The sequence below is a fragment of the Penicillium concentricum genome (assembly GCF_028827145.1).
Source record: "Penicillium concentricum strain IBT 3081 chromosome Unknown utg000001l_segment0_segment0, whole genome shotgun sequence".
Lineage (NCBI taxonomy): Eukaryota > Fungi > Ascomycota > Eurotiomycetes > Eurotiales > Aspergillaceae > Penicillium > Penicillium concentricum.
The window spans coordinates 9,021,515-9,044,991 of NW_026622754.1; the positions used below are offsets into that span (position 1 = coordinate 9,021,515).

The following is a 23,477-nucleotide window of genomic DNA, read 5'->3' on the forward strand; positions in this document are numbered from 1 at the left end:
GAACAAGGGGAGACTTGAATTAAATCAACACACAATATGACATTTTTTTTCTCTATGAAAGATAACTGTATAGAATCTTACCTTCTTTGTTCTTGAATCAGACAATTGTGAGATTTCAATGCCAAGACGATCGTCACGAAAGAGGGCAAGCGCCGTTATATTCACGCTAGTCCCAATATGGGTTGGTGTATTATGTAGCTGAGGTAACCGTTGCTATGGGGAGAGCCTCATACTTTTCAACGAGTATAGTAGCTACCCTTCTTATTTATTCGGTTCTCTCCTGACTCTCCCTTTCCATTTCTTTCAATCTTCATCTTCTCAATATCCTCAATTGTCAGCATATTTTTTTGTTGGTTAATCTTGCATTAGCCTCTGCATCGATTCCTATTGCATCTTCTATTGGGGTTGGTCCCATTACACATCTACTCTGATATATTACCATGGCTTCTGTTACTGCCTCAACTCCGGTGAAGAGCCACCATGGGCTCTTCTCCTCCAAGACTGCTGGAGGCCGTATGCCTCTGAGCCCTTCACCCAACCCCCGCGTAAGCGGCCATTCGTCACCCTTCACTCCTCCTCGTCAGTCCGATGCTGGCCGCAGTCAAGCCAAGTCAGTATATGGTGGAAACCTCTCCGCCCACTTTGCCAAGTCTATCTCGAAAGCTGCCCGTACCACCCACCATAACTCTCCCAAGACAAACAAGTCGAACATTGCCAGCACCCGCACCCGCAAGTCACCCAAGCACTTGGAGCTGGGTGTCTCGGACTGGACTTTGACCGGCACAAGTGCGACAACAGCCAACACTCCTTCCAAGGAACATGTCCGCCGGGAGATTCCCACCCGTGCTCGTGCCAGCAAGACGACTGTGCGCATTCCTCACAACGCTGGTGACCGTTTTATTCCCAATCGGACAGCAAGTGAGGGTCTAGCCACTAGCGGGGCCGCAAAGCCCGACGAGAAACAACGCCCTAAGAGTGGTGGAGTTGACGGATCATCAGTCCTCGCCTCTGCAGCGAGCGCTTTTGACATTGGTGCGCGTGGATCGGATGATGACCTTACAGCTGCTTTGGAGAGCTTGGGGCTGGATGACAATGAGCCTTCTACCTACACACGCCCGGCTCCTGATACCGTGGCCTACAAATCATCTCTAGCTGAAGCTTGTGGAGTGAATATGAACACTCGCATCCTCGCCTTTAAGCCTCCCCCTCCCGAGTCATCGAAGCCTATTGATCTTCGTGCTCAATATAACCGCCCCCTTCGCCCTGCCAAATCGACAGCTGCCCAGTTCCGTCGTCGTGTTCAAACTGCACCCGAACGGGTTTTGGATGCCCCGGGTCTTTTGGATGACTACTATCTCAATTTGCTCGACTGGAGCTCTGGCAACCAGGTCGCCATTGGTCTCGAGCGAAACGTTTATGTTTGGTCTGCTGAGTCTGGCACTGTCAACTGCCTTTTGGAAACATCCCCGGACACATATGTGAGCAGCGTTAAGTGGAGTGGTGATGGTGCCTACGTTGGTGTTGGCTTGGGAACCGGTGAGGTCCAGATTTGGGATGTCGAAGAAGGTTCCAAGCTTCGCAGCATGTACGGCCACGACTCCCGCGTCGGTGTTATGGGCTGGAATAAGCACACTCTGTCCACTGGAGCCCGCAGTGGCCTTGTCTACAATCACGATGTTCGCATCGCAGAGCACAAGATCGCTGAGCTGGTCTCTCACACCTCTGAGGTTTGCGGTCTCGAATGGCGCGCTGATGGCGCTCAGCTCGCCACTGGTGGAAACGATAACCTCGTCAACATCTGGGATGCTCGCTCGCTGAGCGCTCCCAAGTTCACCAAGACCAACCACCGTGCCGCCGTCAAAGCTCTGAGCTGGTGCCCTTGGCAATCCAACCTCCTTGCTACTGGGGGTGGTTCCTACGACCGTCACATTCACTTCTGGAACACCACCACCGGTGCCCGTACCAACAGCATTGATACTGGCTCCCAAGTCACTTCCCTGCGTTGGAGCAACCACTACCGCGAGATTGTCAGCTCCAGCGGCTTCCCCGACAACTCTCTCAGCATCTGGAGCTACCCGACTTTGGTTCGCAATGTCGAGATCCCTGCTCACGAGACTCGTGTGCTCCACAGTGCTATCAGTCCTGATGGACAGATGCTGGCCACCACTGCCGCTGACGAGAGCTTGAAGTTCTGGAAGATCTTTGAGCGCAAGGCTGGTAGCAGTGCCTCCTCCGCTCGTGAGGGTGGTGTCGGCAGCAAGGCTCAGATGACAAAGTCTATGACCATCCGCTAGCCACCTTTTGCACAATTTCCTTTTTGTCTTTTTTTCTCGTTCGGATACCCTGGTTCATGGTGATATTGAAAGCATTGATGGGCTGGGACATTAATTTCGGTGTAATGGTTACTGATTCTTTTTTTGGTGATTTCGGCGTCCTGGGGGGCGGTTCTTCTGTATTTATTTTGCCGTAAGCTGGCTGTACAAATTGTCCAAACGCCATTCTTACGGTTGCATTAATTCATTTTGCCCATCCAACTTCTCTTTCATCTGTATCTTGAGACTCGCGATTTACTTCTAAGTTTCTACTTTAAAGTGGGTTGGTCGATGACTAAGCCTCCGGGATACAGTGGGATTTCGACCGCAGAGCCGTGACTTTCACCTTCGCCAACCCATCGGGAAACTCACCGTCTCATTTCCCTCTGACATTTGCACTTGCGTCGGTCTTTCCAAGTATTTCTTCTCTTTTCTATTTGTGTGAAAACTACAGATTCACAAATTGCTTGATATTGCGTCATTTGCGGTGATCGACCAGCACTTCGGCAACTTGATAGTTGCGACGGAGCACTTTACTAGTCAAGCTATCATCACCTAGTACACTTCAGTCGCCGTATTGCCTGCTCTCTGTTCCTTTCACATAATCATTCACCAGCTCACCAAGTTGTTTTTGCTCAGCAACCATGTCCAACCAGCAAGTGGTAAGTCCCAACTTTACTCTCTCTTCTCCGACAACCCTGTTTATCCTCCACCGTCGCTCGCATAGAGTCTTTACTCTTCATTTATAACTGTGTTCTCCTGATTCATCTTGGAATCTTTTGAAGTTTCTTTAATCCGAGTTGAGAGCTGACACATATGGCTTCATAGGGTGCGGTTTTCGAGAAGGTCATCCAGGAGGTCTGTGATGCCTCCCAAGTCGACTTTGAGGAAAGCGGTGTCGATCAGCAGACCCTGCATGATCTGCGCGAGGTTAGTACCATATTCCTTTATTATCTATATGTTGTCAAAAGTCTCTGTGGATGATTTCCCCAAAAGCGGGGATGGTCGAGGTGGTGCGGGAAGTGCTTATGGGGGAACACGGGGCTTATGAGTCTTCCCTTTATATGTGCCGCTGTTACCCGCTTAGGCGCTTTTAGACCGCCAAGATTCTCTGATTATGCAACCTGGGTAACTTGGAACTAATTATTATACAGACCTGGCAACATAAGCTTTCTTCAGTGAACGTCGCTCATTTCCCCTGGGATCCCGCTCCTCAGCCTGCTCAGCATTCTGTTCCCCTCCCCCCGGTTACTGTCCCCTCCAACGCCCCCCGACAACCTCCTCCCCAACAGCAATATGTTCCCCCACCTATGCCTCAAGCTGCGCCCTCGCACCCCATGCCCATGGGTGGCCCTCGTATCAAGACCGAGCCAGGGTCTAATGGCCAACCCGGAATGCCGCACATGACTTCACCTATGCCCCCGCATGGTCTCAACCCTCAGTCGGCTCGCGACCGTGCTGCAAATGCACTTCACCAGAAATATGGCGCCGCTGCCGCCAACTCCGTCCACCAAATGCAAGCCCAGGCCCAAGCTGGACAAGGATATCCGCAGATGCACCCCAATGCTCACGGGCAAATGCCACCGATCAAACAAGAACAGAACTACCCGCACCCGCATCCGCACATGGGTCCTGGACAGACTGATGGTGGAGGTGACGACCCAATGACCGACTGGAAGGCAGAGGTAGCACGCCGCAGAGCAGCTGCCGAGAGTGGGGAAGGTGACCGACTTCTGCGCGAGCACCTTAAGCAGCGCATGTCTCAGTATGAGGGTGGAGGTCTCCTTCGCCCTTTGGAAGAGCATGAGTCCTCTTCCAAGGTCGCTCGCCGTGTGGCTCTCACCGCACCCCTCAGCCAAAACACTACCGAGTCAACTTCATCTGCCCCTCGCGTCACTGGCCAATTCGACGGCGGAGAAGACGATGTCAAGGAGGAAGATGAAGATGCCATCAATTCGGATCTGGATGATCCAGATGACCTCGTTGCTGACGATCATGACGCAGATGAGTCGGAGGGCCAGGTTATGCTTTGCACATACGACAAGGTCCAGCGGGTGAAGAACAAGTGGAAGTGCACCTTGAAGGATGGCATCCTGACCACTGGTGGCAAAGAGTAAGTTATCCCAATCTCCCGTGATATGCATATCCTAACCCTATTAGATACGTTTTCCACAAGGGTCAAGGTGAATTCGAGTGGTAGTCAAAACGACACCATCACTCTTTTTTTTCTGGTTTCCATTGACGACATCTCTTTCCTCGTTCTGTAACAATCTTTTTGCTCATGTGCTCTCTCTCATGACACAAACGAAAACCATTCCCTACATCTTTTCAGTCACGCTCTCGAAACGGTTTGTACAAGCGAAATATTTCTCATGATTCTCACTACCCAAATATCGACATGGTCAGCAAAATGGTCTTTGCTCTGCTTTTTTTTTCCTTGATTTTGAGCTTCCAGTGGCTCACGGCGCTTACAAGTGAGGATGGTATTCTGCTTTTTTTTTCTTGGTTCTCTTTGCTCCCTGCCATACCTTTTTTAAGGTTGGTTTTGTACTAGATTGAGAGACCGAGATCTTGCTAGTTGCAAAATAAGCACAAATGAAAATATGATTCTGAACAATCCGTTCCAATAGGCTTATCATCTACAACCATCCGCTTAAAAGTTTAGACAGAAATGCCATGAATTGGGATAATAAGTGGTAAAGGCCAATTAGTCTACCAAGTCGAAGTCCAGAACCCGGATCTACAATAACATACGTAACCGAAAATTTAGTCAAGAAAATGAATGAATAGCAAGACAAGGGGAAAAAGAAGATAAATGACAATGGGCAAAAAGAGCCAAATCGTATCAAAAGAAAATCCATATCTACAATGATCCGACGCCAAGAAACCGCACTTTTAAGATTTCCAGATCCCAGATCCAGTCCCTGTCCCATCCCTAGGAGAGACGCAGGGAAGAAAAAGCGAACACCGACTGGGTGTGAAAGGGGGGGAGGAGAGTAGCCACTCCCAGAGCCTCGTACCTCGGACATGATCCCATTTAAACCCAGCCAAATCCTATTTCGCCAGCTTTTTGGTGGTGGTCCCAGATTCCCAAGGCTTTGCGGAACTTGCGGGTGAGCGACTGTCGTTGGGAGAGGCACATGGGCGAAGACACTGAACGCAATGAAGGGGGGCGCGAACGCGGAAACAAGACACGAAGGTAGTCCTTGCCAGAACGCAGCAAATCAAAGGAATAGCAGGATGGGGAGAGGTTCGGGAGATATCCAATTCCCCTATTTTGTCTCCCATGGAAGACGCGAATGCTGTATGAAGAAGCAAAACAAGATGAACAGAGAGAGAGAAAAGCAGGCAAGTGCAAGCAGTTTCTTCTGGACAGCTCTTTGCTAAGAGAGGGTATTGATCTTCGTCTTGATCGCTCATGAATTGCTCTATTACCAGGCCAAGGAGATGGCATCTGGAAACGGCGAGGGATATCAAGCGGGGAGGTAAAACGACCATGCCGGTAGGATTTACCAGACAGCAGAACGAAAAGGAAAAGGGCATCACAAAGCCCAGTCAATGAGTAAACCAGAGAGAACAATTTTCGAAGAAAGAATTCGAAGAGAGAAAAGGAAAAGCAATAACTCCAAAGTGACCGGACCCAGTTCAAAATCATGACATCGTGTGTTGGAGGAGTGCGCTCACCCCCGAAAGCCGTCGCGATCGTTCGCGTCAATTAGCTGGGAATTATGGATGGACATAATGACATATTTGTTCACAGGTTCACAGAAGGCCTTCTTCGCCAATTCCGGGGAGGCCAGCTCCAGCAACGTTGATGTTCTGCCCTTGCATGACTCCACCGCCGAGGGCGAGGTTGCGACCTCCAAGCTGGAAGTCTGGGTTGCAGGGTGGTGAGTGCGATTTATGGTACTTAAGTCCGTTCAGATTCTTGTATCGCTTGCCGCACACCTCGCAGCGGTAGGGCTTTTCCTTCTCCATGCCAAGCGTGCCGGGATATGGCGCTGATGTCTCTGGGTTGACGATTGAGAACGTGCCATCGGCATTGTCATGAAGTTGTTGGTTATTATGGCCATGCTGGAATGAAAGGAGGGGGTTAGAAATCAAGACGAATGGGTGGCGTATTAAGTCAAACTTACAGCTTTGTGGTATTTGAGTCCGTTTTGGTTCTTATAGGCCTTCTCGCAGCCGATAACGGGGCATCGGAACGGCTTAGGTTCTTCATTGGGAAGAATAACGGTGGTGTCGGGGACACCGGCCAGCAATTGTTGTTCGCGGATCCGTCGTGCGATATCGCTATTCGGGCCATATTGAGCTCCGCTGAGCTTAAAGTGGGCGTTGGGCGAACCCATGCCGCCACTGGGGCTGAACAGCCGCTTGGCCGGCTCGTCGATGCAAAGATCGACCATGTCATTATTGTTCCCGTTGAATCGGCCAAACTGATTCTGATTTTGGCCCATGGTGTTATTTTGCATGCTAAGATCACCGAATCCACCCATCATGCTTTCATCGATTTCGGCCGGGGTCCCTGGCCCGGATGAATCGGGTGTATTTCGGAATTGCGAGTTTTGAAGCGGGTTGGCCATCAAAGTTGGGGTGTTGACGGAAGAGACAGTCGGATTGTTCTGCAGTGAAAGTGGTCGTCCAGATCCGATCGGTGTACCAGGTTGCGAGGGTGTGTTAAATCCTTGGTGGCTTGGAAGCATACCCAGATTTAACTGCTGCTGGTTGGAGTTACCATATCCGCCCTGTCCACCGTCATGCAGCTGAGAAGAAAACATCTGCGAGCCTGATCCATCTCCGTCTCCCAGGGCATCGTCCAACTCCATGTCATCGATTGTGTCTAGGTCTGCGTGATGCAATGGGGACGGATTCTGGCCCAATTTGCGCTGCATGTCCAGGGTCCGGTCGGGCTGCAGGCCACGTCCTTGGCTGCCATGCTGTTGGTTCTGTTGCTGTGCGATTGCGGCAGCCGCCAAGGCAGCTCGATTTTCACCCTGGCTTGGCCGGTGGCCTTGATTGGGTGACTTGGTCGCATGGGCTTCTTCGTAGTGTTGTAATAGGTCATGGAGCGTCGGTAACGTCACACCGCAGCACGAAAAGTCTCGCATAAAATTCGCTTCCAGCTTCGGGAGATAAGATGAGGAATGGAAAGATGGCGACTGGAAGGTAAATGGCGAGGTGCCAGTCATTATGATACTACGGGAATTTTTCCTTGGTCAGCTCTTGATGCAGTGCGACAATAGCAACACACGGTGGGCGGTTCCCCCGCGGCTTCTAGGTCCGGACAGGCCACTCACTCATCACGTATCCAACTACCGACGGATACACCACCCCAGCTCATACCACCCACCAAGCTCCCTGCAAGCGACTCACGGCGACCTTTGTCGCGGTGAGATCCCGACATGGAGATCGGTTTCGTCCCGTTCCCCCATTGTGCTGTGGCTGCGCCGATCGAGTCCTTACGAGGTGGTGGGGCCTTGAACACGCCGAGACCTCCTCCGGGAAGATGTGAAAAGCTCCCTGTACGCTCGCCGTTGCCCGCTCTTTGCAGCGCCGAGGTCAGATTAGATGCCTGTTGACCCGGCGGCGACACCGAGGTCGTCTGCCGAGTGGAAATATCAATGGGCGTGGAGCCAGTCATGGTGACGAACTGCTAGTATCAATTTTTTGGTTCAAAATAATGAGAATTCCCAAGTCGAGGTTAGACGAATCGATATCCTAGTTCCCTGTCCGGTCTTGCGCGATGTCACGCCAAACCCGAGGGGCTTATGGATGACAGGGTTTCTTCGAGTCCGGCGTTGAAGCGCGAAGCTCACACAGATAAAATCCGAAGAGAATAAAGAATGCGACTTTGAGACAGTCAGTGCCCCTCGATGAGTGGACTTTTGAGTGGATGGCGGTTTTTGGGCGGGTTCACACGCAGGAGTCCACCCTCGGATGATGTCCCGCTTTGGCAGAAAGTTGTCGAAGTCACTTGAAGTGCAGCTCCCTGTCTTTTTTTATTTTTTGATAATCTGAAGACTAGGGGGTATGGGATCAGATTAGAGTAATACAATCGAATAGTGACAAGTCAAGAAACAGCAGGGGCAAGGGCTCATATGAAGACGGGGTATGAGATGGCAAGGCTTCCGGTTTGGGACAAGCGCTGTTACGGTATTTACCCACGTGACCTATTTTCCTTAGCGGATCTTGGCCCCGAGCCCTTTATATTTCGTCTAGCACTATTTGTAGATCTTTGACTATCACGGTGGGAACTAAATGCGTATATAGATATATATCAAATATAAGCAACGTTAAGAATGTTCTCTACTACACACCGCTTGCAGGATGCGAACGTCATGATCGGTAATGTACCGAGTTACCTAAACCGGCTAGTGTGTATCTTATGACTAATTTGGCCGGGACCCCGGGGCCTATAGGTAAAGGCCGACATGACCCCCCGAATCGATGATGATATTATATTGAGGATACGTATCTTTCTAAACAAGTAGTATTGGATGACGTTACAATAATGGGGGATATCTTTACTCCATCCGAGAATGATATTCATACGTAAGTGGAGATACCTAACAACACATCCTGTCAACACCGAGCTTTTCTCCCATGGTAGTAAAAAAAGATTATCCACTTTCTACACATCTTGGGAATGTGAGTTGATCATATAAAGAGAGGCGCTGAATAAACTCTCAGATACCCTGTAAAATCCGGGGTCATCTGCAAGGGGTGATCTCAGATAAGAGATCTGAGCGGATTCGCCTCACATTTTAACACCTTTTTAACGGGTTTTGTTACTCACAATATAGTACTCTATAATCTATCTATGCTAGAGCCCCCTCCCCTATTCTCCAGATCTCAAAAGATCCGATCAGGCTTGAAAACTATCTAAAGAATTCTCAAGTTTCAGTCAGAACGGGGTCTTGGCTTTGGCGCTAGAAACGCGGCAGAAGCAATTGGGCCGTTCTACCTCTTTAGCGCCGAGTACACCGCCTTTCTTATTCCTCAAGTTTGGGCCTCTTTTTCAGACAATATTATTGTTGAATTATTACGGAGTACATCCTCTATACCTGGGTAATATACTATGTATATTATAATATGATATTTACCCGCGTACTCCGAGCATGAAACTTCCGAGGTTCGGAGTCCGCTCATGTCCGTTATATTGAAATACCGAGCTACATATATGTATTGTACAATACAGTCTTCGGGTCGGGATTATTTCGGGTCAAGATTATCGCCACGACTTCAGAGCAACCTATTTGTGTATTTTCAAACGGTAATTAACTATCACAAGGACATTCTTAATGGTTCCTCCGTATTGTGTGGGTCGTGTTTCATAAGTTGTCGGCACCTTATATAACCCGTTGTATGATGCGTCTTTTGAATGGTATGATGTGTAAGAACTTGGTCTCGATTCAAAGGTGTCCCGGCTCAAAGGTTCCCTTCAGTCCTTAGGTATTCAATAGCCCTGAGAATTATCATAGAACCCGTGTTAAGGATACTCTCTCCCGCACTCTTATTAACGATTACAGCGTGTAATTTTCTTGATCTGCAGTCAGATTCACGCTGATGTGGCCGAATTTCTTTCAACACCCTTGTCTAGGAATCGCGGGGTCGACAGTGGCTAAGAATAGCATCTTTCTTGCCAAGGTGCGCGATACGAGATAACAGTATTGGGATGGCAACATCACATACGTTCTCAAGTCACTTGATAATAGTTGACTTGATTTATAGAGAGAAATGGGTGAATTCTCCATATCCCTCCAGTAGTCTGGGAATAACGTCAAAGTCAAATATACATGTCAAGATTCTGCCCTAGGCGCTGGCAAAAACTGCCATTAAAGGTTTAGCTTGAAAGTGATCCTTCAGATTAATAGTCACATTTAATTAGCGTGAAACATATTTTCCCCTGGGATGCTTCGTAGCTCCTGCTAGTGCAGTCAAATCATCTAAGACACCCCAAGCTAACATGTAGCTAAAGTGACCATCAACCCCACATGGCATCCTACAGGCGTCTGATTCACAAAAAAGTGCATCTTAACTCTTATAAGTCATATAGAAATACTCCTCGTCCAAAAAGCCCATAGTAATCGAAATCCATTCTAGCTTCCACGCGTCAGCAACACTAAAGGAACTAATTCTCATGCGCGCGCTCTTCTCTCTAACAAACCCCCGTTATCGCATATATGCAGACTCGGATGAAATGATGTTAACATATTATACCATGGTGTCTCAGCACTTCTAGTCACTTTTTTTGCGAGTATATTACTCTATCCATGGAGTTTCCCCTGGACTTAGCGTACCGGCCCATGTTATAATCTGTGGACATGAAGCTGAATCGTCTGGTAATCGTCTGGTGTTTCCAATGACCAAGAGAGCTATACTTGTATTGTTCATTTTTGCTATGAAACTCGTGAGGGCCATGGATATACATACAGGCAGTGAGAGAGTGTGACGGGTATAGTGGTTTCTTTTGGGACTATCTCGACACGGATTTATTTTTTTTTTTGCACGGAAAATGATTCACTCTATGACTATTATAAAACTTGATATATATCGATACAATCTAGTTTTTTGAGGAGGCTATATGGAAGCACGTTAGGGTACTATAAAGATAAAAGGCATCTCCGGAGCGGTTCCCCCGCATTGTCATACTGTTTCCAGCATTCTGCCGCAAACGGGAACTGATGTGACTATTCCTTTCACGAATAGACGATTGGAAGTAGAAGACGAATTCGATTATTGAATGCCTTCTGTCGAGTAGCAATTATTATATCCGGGATGTACTGTAGCACCATTACTACTATCTGGGCGCTGTTTCTGGGATATCCAGAAGACGGAAGTATCTTCGCAATGCGACGGACCAGTATGCTTTGAGACAAGCCCTTTTGCTACGCCAGATGTTGGGACTAGTAGCGAGCGCGATTTATATCTCTCGTAGGGGGGTAATATCTTTTTGTGTAGTATAGCTTGAACTTGTTCCTGTTTTTGCTCGTGGGGGTATGGTCTTGAGTTATAGAAATATTTCCTAGAGGAATGTGTAGTGGGGTGACAAGTGAAAGGCTTATCTAAAGGTGGAGGTTTATCTAGGTAGGAATGTGCCACATTCGAGGGTTAAGTATTTTGGTGGATTAAACGCATAATGGGGGTGTTGCAGTTGAGACGAGACCAAGGGCTAAGTCATTATTGTATATGGTACTATGCCCAGCTATCTGGTTGCTTGGTGAGAAAGGGTCTGCGAGGAGGGTCCATTACCGTAGAGTGACAGGACAGACATGGCAGATATGGGAGACTTTCTGGCGCCAACAGTTTATTCGAATCGAGTTAAAGCATATAGCATTCCAGGCCCTAGACGAGGATAAGTGAACGCAATTGGGAAGGTACTCTTAATTCTAGAAGCGTAAGACTGGTAAGCAGATGATAATAAAAAAAGATACACAATGTCCTCGGGCTATATCTTGAGACACCTTGGACAGAGCATAATCATTGCCCCTTTTTCTAAGAACCAGCCTGAAATATAATATGAACGGATAATGTCTTGACTATCTGAAGTAGGACCTAAACAAATTCAAAACAAAGTATAGTCTGGCACGAGGCCCACGGACAAAGCATATTAGGATAAAGCTAAGAGTACATGCCATTACAAACAGAACCAGTGATATTAGCAATCGGTGAGAACCTTAGTGCTAAGTATTTAGAGTACTTCTGACCGGATCCGAAAACCGACTCGGCTATTTATCCTTTTTACGGAGTCCTCGTATAACATATGTCATGTGGTCAAAATTAGTTAGTCTAATTGGACATGAGCAATTTAAAGTAAGCTGAAACTATTGAGTAGGCTAAATAGGGATCTTTCACCGGAGAAACCTGTGGGGAAGTAAATATGAGGGGTAAAAGGGGGAATAGAGAGTCTCTCACCGGGACATAAAAGAACATCCTGGAAATTGGTGGATGATATTTTTTTTGTTTTTTTCAACACAAGCCAATCTAATGCATGAAGCAATCAACGTGCAAGGAGAGTATAAAAAATAAAAATAAAAAAAGAAACAATTTTGTGGACTGATAAGCTGTCACAGTAAGATTGGCAACAAGGAGGCTTGGCAAGGTTGGTAATGTCCCAAAATAGGTGCTTTTTGGGTTGTGTACACATCCACGACGTACAACGGACACTGTTGCCTAGGCCGTGGAACATGGTCCGCGATAACTGTCCATCCCTGTCCTCCTGGCCAAGGCGGGAGTATCAGATTGCACAAGGCTTGGCGGAAAATCATCACCTTGGCAGCACTTGGCAAGCATTTAGGGACCCTCCTCGCGTCCGGCGGAGGATCCCTCTACGGAGTAGCTCCGTACAACCTTGTATTTTGGTCATGCGGGTTGGATAATATGCAAAATATAGTGGCAAAAGTGGAGTGGAAAAGAACCATGCGGATTTGAAGAGTTCATTGATTGCTAGCTTGCCGAATGGGGCAATACGTATGCTTCCCAGAAGCGAAAAAGATAGTAATGTAGACAAATTTTGAATCAAAAGCATATGGTAATTTCAAAGCGCCGAAAAGGAAGAAAGAAAAAAAAAACACCCCTATTGATTTTCCTGTCCGACCCCATCATGGGGTGGCCCAAACTTCCAGATTGGAGTCGCTCAATTGATTTGAAGGTTGCAAAAGAAAAACAGATTAGAAAAACATGATAAGCTCAATGATTTATCGGTTGCTGTGATGGTAGTTTATCGTGAAATATGGATGAGAAAAGAAGATCAAGATGACTAGGCTCGGTGATAGAGCGCCTAGTGCTGCTTCTTGCCATGACCAAGGTAGAGGAAGCCACTAGGAAGAGTGGCAGTAAGGTCATTGAGGGAGGCTGAAGAGTTGGTAGAAAGAGAGCTATTGGTGCGGGCACGGCTGACAGGAGCCAACACAGGGCTTTCCTCAATTGAGCTGGTCTCAATCTGGGACTCGTCTTCCCAGACGCGGGGATCCGGGCCAAATTCAATGGGAGACAAGACGAGGAACTTGTTGGCAGGGTTGTAGGGGCGAGACTCAGTGGCAGAGAGGACCAAGAAACGGTGGGTGGGTGTGTAGGTATACATTCTGAGAAAAGAATTTGTCCAAAGCTTTGTGTGTGAAAGAAGTAACTCGGTTAAAGACGGGATCTTTGGAGTATATGAAGATAGGGCTATAGATGGAGGAGTTTGAATGAAAGTGAGAAATCTCAGGGAATTTCAACCTGACTTATATATCCCAGACCGAGATAAGCCAAGAGGAACCTTGGAGAATGAGGGGCATGCTGTATCAATGATGGGCCCGAATCATGCCGATCCAGCGCATCCAGCACATCATCTCTGGGCCGGGGGGTAGTGGATACGCGGTCATGCAGTCAAGCCACTCCCCGCGATTATCGCCCATTAAACCCATAAAGGAGAATCCCAAACATGCTAGAGAGCTTCACATGTCTTGGCCGAAAAAAGGGGGGATAAAAGCCAAGAGTTCACTATTGACTATCACCTTTCTTTTTTTCTGAATGCTTCGACTTCGCCCCTTTTGGCTCTGGCATGGTCGCACCAGAGTCTGGGCGTGTGGGAGGCTGACGGTCATTCCCAGCAGGCCTGGCAAATATGTTGACTTGTTGACTTGGCGAATTAAGCCCTATGTCATTGCGCAATATGCTTTGCCTAGAGAACCCCGTTACCAGCCGAAACTCAAGGACCTCGGAAGATCAACAGCCAGGATGAGGGGCTAAGATCCCAAAGCTCATGGCTTTCCACAGGCCGTATGCATCCACACCTATGCAGTATGTGTGTTAATAATGGTTTCGGGTGGGAAAGCCTTAGACATTCCGAGTTGTTTCGTCGATAGTTCTCTTCGCCAATCAATCCGACCGCTGCACGGCCGCTAGGACCACCGGTTATGCTGGGGTATTTGATTTCCCCGGCCTTTATCTCAGGGCACCCGATAGCGCACATTTTCGCTAGGAAAAAAAAAAAAAAAGAAACCACGAGAATGACATCATATTCTAATTTCCCCGGAATTGAGAATCGAGATCTGGTTAATTGCAAACTGTCTTCGGGTGATTGTCCTTCCGGGATATTAACATGTGAGTTTTAAACTGATCTGGGGAAACAAAATATAAAATAGAATTAAAAATAGAAATTAAAAATTTTGGTTTCCAAGGTTTCTGTCAAGTTTATTTAACCTTCAAACTGAACCTTGGGAACTCTGATCACGTGGTAAAACCCTCATGCAGTAAATTTCAAATAATAATGTAGGTATGTAATTTTCATTGTTTTTTTTTACAAATTTCCGTTCTTTTTTCTACTCTACAATACCTAACACAAACCAACAGCGGCAAAACAGATTGCTCAGCGATTGGTCTCGACCTGTCGATTGCGTCGCTGTGCCTTGCCGCCCCTAACCTGGCGCCTCTTTACTCGCTCGGAGTTAATATCCCGGTGGGCCGGCGGCTCAGTTGGGGGAGAGCCTCAGTCGAACCCATATGAACGCTACTGTGCCATGGCTGAGGAACTTGGTGCTTGTCACCAGTCATTAGCGCTCTAGAATCAATTGATAGGCCATCATTGATTTCTTTTTACCCTTGGCCCTGCTGCACGATCGCGCTAGATCAGACAAAGAACGCCTCTTGGCTAATATCACACTCGGCCAACGCCGACCATACTATACCACAGCACGTCTGAATTTTCTTGGCTTCGGAATTGTTCTTATTCTTTACTCGCTTAACCTCAAAACTTATTAAAAATGCCTTGTCACCATGCAGTCTTTCGCATTTTAATCGCGCACAATTTGCGGCTATCACCAACTGCGCCATAGAAATGAGCCTTATTCGCCTACACTCACAAGTCGAGACCCATTGCAATAGAGTCAATGAAGTCACCTCTTGCCATATCGAGAGTGACTTGGGGTGGAGCTTGGCTTGGAGGACCGCCTCCATTGAATTCGGTTGGTTCCTGATGCTACTTTCAGCGGTCTGCCTATCTAGCCCTACAACGCAACATCTTGAAGGTCTGGAGCCAAGACTCTGTGAGTCCTATGCGGGGTCTCAAGGTACTTCTCGGAACTACATTGAATATCCCGAGATACAGAATTCGAGAAGAGTCACCATAATCTCATCGGCCTCATACAATTAGTCACACCTCCTGCGCCGCCAGTCAAGATCATGAGAAAGCTGTGGCAGGTGCCTTCTTCAAAGTGTGCGCCATGCCTTTAGGGCTAGGTATCAGGATCATAGAGGTTTGTCAGATGGGGCAAAGCATGTTCCTGATCCACGCTTCGGCCGCAGCGTTGGCCCTATGGGGTACCACCCAGAGAGGGGTCAATGTTGGTGCTCAGAAGATGAGCCCTAACACTGGCTGCAGCGCTTTTAGAGTGATGTCAAGTGCTCCCTGCAGCCTGCGGGATTTGGAAACTGCATCGGTAGTCACGCTTAGGGCTTCGGTGGCCTTGGCCAACCCCTGCTGCTCGCGAACTCCAGATCAAAAACCGTGACTCCTCCCGGAGGCACACCACACTTTAACGGCCCACCTACCACAAACTCTGCTTTCTGTTGGTAAAAGCATATGCCCTGGATATGGCGCATGTGAATACCATGTTCATGCCCTCCATCACCTTCTCTTTGACTGCGCAATAAGTGATCACCGAGTTACTGCCTGCATATGGCGCATCTGGATGGGTGAGTTACAGCGCTTGTGGGGGGACGGAAGGACCGAACCGTTGCTGCGACGGTCAATGGTGTGTTTAATTTTTTTTTCTATTGAGTTCCGCAGTCAATTCACTTCAGTTGATGTATTCATCGAATGCTATAAAGCTGGGGATAGATCCCCTTCTTGCTTTTCATCACATCAATCAACATCTAGAGTTTGGGAACCCCTTCGAACTCAGTGGCCTTCAATTCGCAATACTCGTTTCTGAATCCTCTGCAACGGATCACTTCACTCAACCGTCAATATGTGTTCCATCTACATCTTTGAATACGCCTGTGGGTGCAAGCACCAAGAGCAGGGTGTGGTCGCCTGTGTCCATCAAGGCACTTCTAGATGTCCAGGTGTTAAGGAGCAGCCTCGCAAACGAGATAACGCTCAGTGCACTCGTCATGGTGGCTAAAGTGGCTTCTGATGTGAGTTACATCTTACATATTGAGGCGGCTGTCGCTTGCATAGGGGTTGGCTAACAAGACACTATAGGCAACTAATGCCTCGGAGGCTCGAGACCATGCATCGCTTTGTCCTACGGTCATCGCGTGATTGGCTCCCCCGCCCTGTCTGTGTCTGCTTCAAGATAGAAGAAGATACCACTGTATCACATCTGCTATTTGATGGTAACCTTATTTGTTGCCTCGCATCGGTCATTCTGGAATTTGGGTGGACACTTTTCTGTATCTGGCATTTCGGGCTGTCGTTTTGACTTTTTTTGCATTCTTTCTGTCACTATTCGCTGGTGGTTCTCTGTATTGATCTGTCTATCTACGCGTGCTCGGATCTTCCTCTCCTTAGACAATACTGTCTCGTGGACAAGTCGAGAGACCACAGAACTTGATTTTTAATACGTACTGAATGATATTATCCTGATTTTATGATATTTTTGAGTTTTTATATTGCCATTTGTCACTCGGGTCTGATTTAAATAGCCGATTGCATGCGGATTCCGATACCAAAAAGAGATATCAAACGAGGCAAAAAAAGCCACCTTTGTAGAACTGCGTGGACCAGGGTAATAGTCCCATGGCCCTAAATGATCTACTAGCTTATATAGTTGTCCATAAATCCGCTGTGTCTTGATCCTTACCTAGTGGTGACTTAAGGCAAGTGTTTCTGTTGGCAGCTCTCGTGGATGCAAATTATCTATAAGTCAACACCACAGCAGAGGGAATCTGGTGTCCTCGTGGTGTCATATCATATTCAGCATCGTCCAAGTCTAAATACGATTGATCTACGTAGAAGATCTTCGGCATGCCGCATTTTCACGAACCCAACACAACCAATGATATGGCTCATCTCCGTTGTTGGTGGCAAGAAATTTGTTGGATTATATGACCAATAATACCGGATACTTGAGATATTCTTGCGAGGTGGCTGTAACAGGGAGCATTACGTGCAAGATGGGGGCCAACGACTGGGGATGGCGCATGTTCTGCCACGCTTATCTGTTAGTTATATAGACGGAAACAAAGTCTTTAAACAGTCTAAGGCGCTCTGGATTTTTTGAATTGACGAAATACTCCCATCAGTAGGGTATGTTTGCCTTTTAAAGCATTGCAGGAACCTTTTTTTGGTCTTCCAGGGAGCACACATAACCAAGATGTCTGCCATGATCTAGCGAGGATGTGACGTTACTGTCGGTAAAGTCGGGCATATGTAAATTCCCTATTGGCGAGAATGGGATTTGGCCACGTTGTGCCTACGCGAGTCATGCATGCATCCTGTGGTGTTGATCGGATGCTAGATTGTAAGAACGAGTGCCCCCTGGGAACCCGTCACATCAAACTTACAAGGGTAAAGGCGCGTGGAAATCGGTTACGTACTCCTATCGTAGGATACAAAAGTTGAACTAAGCCCAGCTCGCAGAGGGAAGTCGTGGGAGAGGGTAACACTCCCGAATTGGTGGTCGGGATCTGGGTGGTTTCCAGGGCGAAACCTGTTACGTTGTAGACCATGCCAGTAACCTAGACGCGGCTGTGATCTCCAAGGTAGAAGGTAGGCGATAGGCTGCACAGACACCTGGGTTGCATTAGTCCCGCATTTAATTTATATCAGCTGATATTAGGTGTCAAATCGACCAATATCCATAACCCTGGGTTTGTTGGTTTGTTAATAGTTGTTTCCTGTCACAAGCCCTGTGTACCATATTTAGTATTCTACGGAGTATATCCTAGGTAAATGGGTAGATACCTACGTAGGATTGTGATTATGCCAACTCCCAACTGACGATATACGAAACCGGAGGAAGAGATCGAAATATTCCATACATGGAGTTGGCAAAATACACAGGGGTTCGCCCCACGCGCAGACCACGTCGAAGCTCTTTTCTTGGCCAATCCGCATTTCTTTTGGCGCTGTGCTCGGCTAAATCCAGCCGAACAAGTGGGGATACATAATTTACTCGAATTATCTTCGAGAGAGGGACTGGAACCTCAGTGCACCAAGTCCAGCTATGATCTCGATATCATCAACGTGTACCCAAACCTTGGCCAACACAGGATGACTTAGAAATTCAGGCGAAGACCATTCTTACGCTTCCAAATCCTCAATAATGTGGCAGCAAAAGTGTACTACACGCTAGTCTCAACTAAATCGTTGGATGTTCATCGGTATCTCGTCTAGGTCAAAGTAGCTTTCACGTGTCGCTTCCAACCTTCCAGGATTAGAAAATTAGTCGGGAGATATTCTGGTTATACAGTGGAAGTATTGGAGATTTTGTATCTTTACTAGGCTCTATATGTGTGACAATTAGACCAACATCGACAAACAACCACCTTGCAATACTAATTCACCTCTGTCTCTTTGTTTACACCCACCCACTTCATATCCCTTTATGAAAGACATTAAATTAGGACCCTTTTTCGGTTTATGTTTGGATGCCTTTTTAGATGTTTTTCTTGTGTTTCATTTCCTCCCCCCCCCCCCCTGATTTGTGTTGTACAATGGGACCTCCAGAGCATTGGACTTTTTGTACTCCCATATATCGCCTTGAGAGGAGGTACAAAATCTCTAATACTTCGGAGGCCTGTATCACCTAGGTGCACTACCAATCAAAAATGTATCAGAGGCCGGAATTATACCTTTGCTGGGAGTTGAGCTCTGATATATAGATCTCACCCGGAGGGACCTGTGAGCCCTTTCCCCAGCTTCAAAGCTGTGACCTCTTTTGATTGCTTTGACAAAATGGCCATCAACAGCTCCCCAGATCCCATGTCGCTCGTCCTCGAATAAGAGGAGAAATTAAAACAAACTGAAGAGCGTAGTCGACAGGACGAAGAGCGCACTCGCATGACTACTTTTATGGAACTCATACGCCTTTCTCACGTCTTACTCTCCCAACCGATGAGAGTCGGGGAATTATCCAAGTCAACCGCAGGGACAATACCCGCTCCCGCTGGAAAATATTGCCCGAAGCGGTTGCAACCGTGGACTGATTGTCCAGCTCAGCAGCAAGAGCTCTACGACGCTGTGTGTGGGTACCTACAATCAGAGGATGCGCCGCGGTTATTCCCGCCTCTCATCGAGTTAGAAGGCCATCACCGGCGGCTTACTAACCGGCCGGTCAACCCGTGGACTGTGAGCAAGACATAGAGCAGTCAAGTCACATTCTCCCCGTCTTCTCGGCAAGAGGCTAGAAACGACCGAAGCGCCCAGTCATGCCACGATGCGCAATTTGCACACCAACGGCGTTTACTCGGGCTGCAGACTGGTGAGGCTTTAGACGATGGTTGTCCAAACGTGACACTCCATCGACGAAGTCAAGATAATCTCAAACATCTCATCAATGCGGAAGATCTAGTGCGTTTATTGAAGATCCAACTAGATGAGAACCTTGACAGAAACTGCACGCCTTTTGGAACATGCGGGTCATGTGCCGTTCAAGCTTACACATGCTGTGTATGGTTATACGGTCGTTGGAAAGGGAACAACTAAAGGACTTTGGAAGGAAGTCTCTCGTGAAGCACAAATTTACCATATTCTTCGGAAAGTCCAAGGGTCTGCAGTACCTGTTTTCCTAGGTACAATCGATCTGGCACTGATCTACTTCCATGACACGAGAAACATTTCTCATATGCTATTTATGGGCTGGGGGTGAGAGCATAGTCAATATGGGAATGACCTCGTCACTTCGCCGGGAGGTTCAGCGGTAGACAAAAGAAATTCGGGAGCTAAGAGTTATTCACGAGGATCTTCGACGTGCAAATGTCCTTTGGAATGATGAACTCAACCGAGCATTGATTATTAACTTTCACCAGTCTAAATTGGATCCTCGACCATCAAAATCGCGAGCGAAGAGAAAATCGTATCGGACAGAGTCACCGGATGGAAAGCGTTTACGGGTGTTGTGAAATGTCCTTACCATTATATAGTAATAGCACATAGTGCATAATGCATAATTCTACCCGCACTTGAACACTACTTTCAGTCTCCGACATCGATACGTCAACTGGCCGGTGGGTATGTCATATATCACGTGGTGATACTTGTCACGAGCTCTCCCCAACCTCCGATTTCTCCAACAAACATCAAGAGTTATAGTGTTGCATATGTGATGTCAATTGAACTCGACTGGGCAGCTGCCACCTCTGGCCCGGACGGGGAAGCCCTGGCGGAGCGAATCCGGTCGTTCGTACACGACAAGTTTCAAGAGATCACCCTACCGCGCTTTATTCGCTCGGTTCAGGTCCACTCCTTCGATTTCGGGACCATCGCCCCAGACCTCGAGATAAAAGACTTCTGCGAACCGTTCGCAGATTTCTACGAGGAAGATGACGACGATGCCGATACCTCCGTTGCCTCAGAGGAGCTCATGTCCGAGCTCCACGAATCCCCGTACGAAGACGACATGACCTTCAATCCTACCGCGCATAGCCTTCATAACTTTAGTCACCATCCATACCCTGGCGAAGGCTTCCAGCTATCTGCGCTTCGATCCCCACTAGGCGACCACCTTAACCCGCATTTCCTTCCCCGCGCCAGTACACCCGGGATCCCCGGCGGTACGTCAACATTAGGATACCATATGCGGTCGTTGGGCGGTCTATCAGGCACCCAGACACCCCTTGCCGCCGTAGCAGGCGGCACCTCATTTGCGAGCGGATGGTCGGATTCAGGTATGGGTGCTGGTCCCAGGTCCCAGGTAACCCGTCCTGCTGGTGCACATCACGTGGCAGAGCCAGACCTGGATACCACCAACTCCGCCTCCCGACCATCAACCGCCAACACACTCCCCACCCATCCTTCTCTTGGCCGGACCGGCAGCGGCGGGTCAAACCCGCATGCCAGTGACCCCATCGACGCGCCACAACCCTCAATAGAGATACCAGACGACCCCGCCGGAGATCAATCGTTCCCTATCCCGCCGCGCATGCGCGAGCGCCGCCCAGAGGACTTCCAGGTGCTGTGTCATGCCAAGTATGCTGGCGACGTACGCATGTCCCTGACAGCGGAGATCTTGCTTGACTACCCGATGCCCAGCTTTGTGGGGCTGCCGTTGAAGTTGAATGTCACGGGCATCACGTTTGATGGAGTTGCCGTTGTCGCGTATATCCGCAAACGAGTGCATTTCTGTTTTCTTTCTGCGGAGGACGCAGATGCCCTGCTTGGATCTGAACAGTCTCAGGGTAGCCAAAATCCCAGTGATGATGGTCGGCCCCGGTCTGGGAGCGATCAGAAGGAGAAGGATCTGAAGCGGCAGGGTGGTTTGTTACAAGAGATCCGAGTGGATAGTGAGATTGGTCGCAAGGAAGATGGGAAGCAGGTCTTGAAGAATGTTGGGAAGGTCGAGCGGTTTGTGCTCGCACAGGTTCGAAGGATCTTTGAGGAGGAGCTCGTATATCCTAGCTTTTGGACATTCTTGGTTTGAACTCTCGACTCGTGCTGTCTAGCCGTGATTAACTGATTTATATACGATGTACATTTACGAATAACTTATGATCTCCAGACGTGACAATTGTTGGTCTGGTTCTTAGCTTTGAACATACTCTAAGCCTGCAGCTATCAAGCCTCACAATAGAGCACCAGAAATTAATGAGACAATTGAGTATGAAAGGGTAAAATCGAATTGAATATGACAAGTGCTATAGAACCAGCACTATGGATCGTACCGAAAAATCATAAAGATATCTGCTAGTACATGAGAAGGAACGCAGCGAGAGAGAACTCGTACCAACTGTAGTTCCCACTCGATAGGGGGTAGTTATGCACAGTATTTAATCCAGAATGTGTCGAGTGATTTTGTTGCCGAAAGGGTTCCAACTCCCGTGATAGGGGGAAGGCCTCGATCCAAAGCAAACATAAAGATGCGCGAGTGATAGTCTATCAAAGCTTGGGCTTCGACGGTCTGAATCCAGCGGAATTGAACAATGCAACCCTTTACAGGTCTTTCTTGTCCTTCTTCTCGTTCCTATCGCCCTTTTCGTTGGAAATCTGGTCACCCAGGCTGTGGTACTCGCGGGTCAGACCCTCGCATTGCTTCTTGAGAGTCTCAATATCCCGATCCTTGGTCTCAACGAGCTCCTTAAGACGACCGATCTCGCCAACTGAGCCAGCCTCCGCGATACGGGCAGAGTCCTTTCCACCGGCCTTCTTGTCGCCCTCAAGGAGACGGACGCGGTCCTCAAGGCGGAGAGTCTCGAGAATCATGGTATAGGTGCGGTTGAGGATCAGGGAGAGGAACAGAGTGAATCCACAGAGATACATGTTGCGCTGCGAGTAGAACTTGCGGGCCTGGACCTCCATACGGTCGGTGCCGAGGTGGGCGGCTCTGTTGATGACAGTGGTTAGACGTTTTGCTGAAATATCTGAGGATTTGCTACTTACCCCATGCCGGGGCCGTCCTTAGTGAAGGCGGACAGTTCCTGCTGCACACGGTACACCCGGTTCACGGAGTCGAGGAACAAAATGAGGATAAAGATGAATGTGATCTGGAAGCAAGTTTAGCAGTCTGACCGGAAACTTCGGGTTTCATAATTGGCAATGTACCTTCAATCCATATTGGAGCTTGGCGATGATCGGGCTCTCCGAGATGAAGGCAAACAGCTTGCGCTTAATGGTGTGAGGGAGGGGTATAACGAGGGCCAAGAATACAGCCATCTCGAACACCAGGAGGAGGAACACCTAAATGAGAAAATTGTGTTAGTCCACATCGATAGGGGCAGGAACTGGAGACATGACGTTGGTAGCTTGGGGTGGGTGGATAGTTTCAGGCTGCAGGCTGCAGCGATACTTGCGCAACACCACAAGAAGCAACGGGCAAGGAACTTGTCAAACTTACAAGGGAGTAGTAGAGAGTCATTGTGCCGTGTATTATCAATCCAGCGACACTTAAATCGAAATTCTGGCCTAATCAAAAGGGGGGGGTTCGAGAGCTTCACAAATATGGCTTAGGGGAGCAATGTAAACAAAGGCAAGCAGAAATTCTGTAGTGAACAAGCACAAGCACAGAAAGACTAAAGAGAGAT

At 48.2% G+C, this 23,477-nt stretch overlaps 9 protein-coding genes across 9 annotated transcripts; 6 read left to right on the forward strand and 3 right to left on the reverse strand.

The window, feature by feature from the left end:
* Nucleotides 1–440: 440 nt before the first annotated feature.
* N7517_003495 (WD40 repeat domain-containing protein) lies at nt 441–2,294 on the forward strand (the record flags this gene model as incomplete). Its single annotated transcript, XM_056721225.1, has 1 exon — nt 441–2,294. The coding sequence occupies one exon, from the start codon at nt 441–443 to the stop codon at nt 2,292–2,294; it is 1,854 nt and encodes a 617-aa protein (XP_056585360.1).
* Nucleotides 2,295–2,956: 662 nt separating this feature from the next.
* N7517_003496 (transcription initiation factor IIA large subunit) lies at nt 2,957–4,512 on the forward strand (the record flags this gene model as incomplete). The annotated part of the gene is made up of 4 exons (XM_056721226.1): nt 2,957–2,974; nt 3,141–3,242; nt 3,467–4,425; nt 4,473–4,512. 4 exons carry the CDS (start codon nt 2,957–2,959, stop codon nt 4,510–4,512), a joined length of 1,119 nt encoding a protein of 372 aa, XP_056585361.1.
* Nucleotides 4,513–6,074: 1,562 nt separating this feature from the next.
* N7517_003497 (zinc-coordinating transcription factor SFP1) lies at nt 6,075–7,953 on the reverse strand (the record flags this gene model as incomplete). The annotated part of the gene is made up of 3 exons (XM_056721227.1): nt 6,075–6,386; nt 6,449–7,508; nt 7,610–7,953. 3 exons carry the CDS (start codon nt 7,951–7,953, stop codon nt 6,075–6,077), a joined length of 1,716 nt encoding a protein of 571 aa, XP_056585362.1.
* Nucleotides 7,954–13,092: 5,139 nt separating this feature from the next.
* On the reverse strand, nt 13,093–13,395 carry N7517_003498 (uncharacterized protein; the record flags this gene model as incomplete). Its single annotated transcript, XM_056721228.1, has 1 exon — nt 13,093–13,395. One exon carries the CDS (start codon nt 13,393–13,395, stop codon nt 13,093–13,095), a length of 303 nt encoding a protein of 100 aa, XP_056585363.1.
* A 2,778-nt stretch (nt 13,396–16,173) lies between these two features.
* Nucleotides 16,174–16,558, forward strand: N7517_003499 (uncharacterized protein). The gene is made up of 2 exons (XM_056721229.1): nt 16,174–16,412; nt 16,501–16,558. Exons 1-2 carry the CDS (start codon nt 16,265–16,267, stop codon nt 16,506–16,508), a joined length of 156 nt encoding a protein of 51 aa, XP_056585364.1. The 5' UTR covers nt 16,174–16,264; the 3' UTR covers nt 16,509–16,558.
* Nucleotides 16,559–19,197: 2,639 nt separating this feature from the next.
* On the forward strand, nt 19,198–20,110 carry N7517_003500 (uncharacterized protein; the record flags this gene model as incomplete). Its single annotated transcript, XM_056721230.1, is given in 4 exon segments — nt 19,198–19,233; nt 19,249–19,590; nt 19,606–19,812; nt 19,838–20,110. The coding sequence occupies 4 exon segments, from the start codon at nt 19,198–19,200 to the stop codon at nt 20,108–20,110; spliced, it is 858 nt and encodes a 285-aa protein (XP_056585365.1).
* A 13-nt stretch (nt 20,111–20,123) lies between these two features.
* N7517_003501 (uncharacterized protein) lies at nt 20,124–20,363 on the forward strand (the record flags this gene model as incomplete). Its single annotated transcript, XM_056721231.1, has 2 exons — nt 20,124–20,161; nt 20,189–20,363. 2 exons carry the CDS (start codon nt 20,124–20,126, stop codon nt 20,361–20,363), a joined length of 213 nt encoding a protein of 70 aa, XP_056585366.1.
* A 203-nt stretch (nt 20,364–20,566) lies between these two features.
* On the forward strand, nt 20,567–21,880 carry mdm12 (ERMES complex subunit MDM12; the record flags this gene model as incomplete). The annotated part of the gene is made up of 1 exon (XM_056721232.1): nt 20,567–21,880. One exon carries the CDS (start codon nt 20,567–20,569, stop codon nt 21,878–21,880), a length of 1,314 nt encoding a protein of 437 aa, XP_056585367.1.
* Nucleotides 21,881–22,389: 509 nt separating this feature from the next.
* Nucleotides 22,390–23,311, reverse strand: N7517_003503 (putative BAP31 domain protein; the record flags this gene model as incomplete). Its single annotated transcript, XM_056721233.1, has 4 exons — nt 22,390–22,780; nt 22,837–22,940; nt 22,999–23,133; nt 23,291–23,311. 4 exons carry the CDS (start codon nt 23,309–23,311, stop codon nt 22,390–22,392), a joined length of 651 nt encoding a protein of 216 aa, XP_056585368.1.
* Between the last annotated feature and the right edge of the window lie 166 nt (nt 23,312–23,477).

Bases quoted from the DNA above. Each gene is read 5' to 3' on its own strand.
- N7517_003499 (XM_056721229.1), top strand. From the start codon at position 16,265: ATGTGTTCCATCTACATCTTTGAATACGCCTGTGGGTGCAAGCACCAA.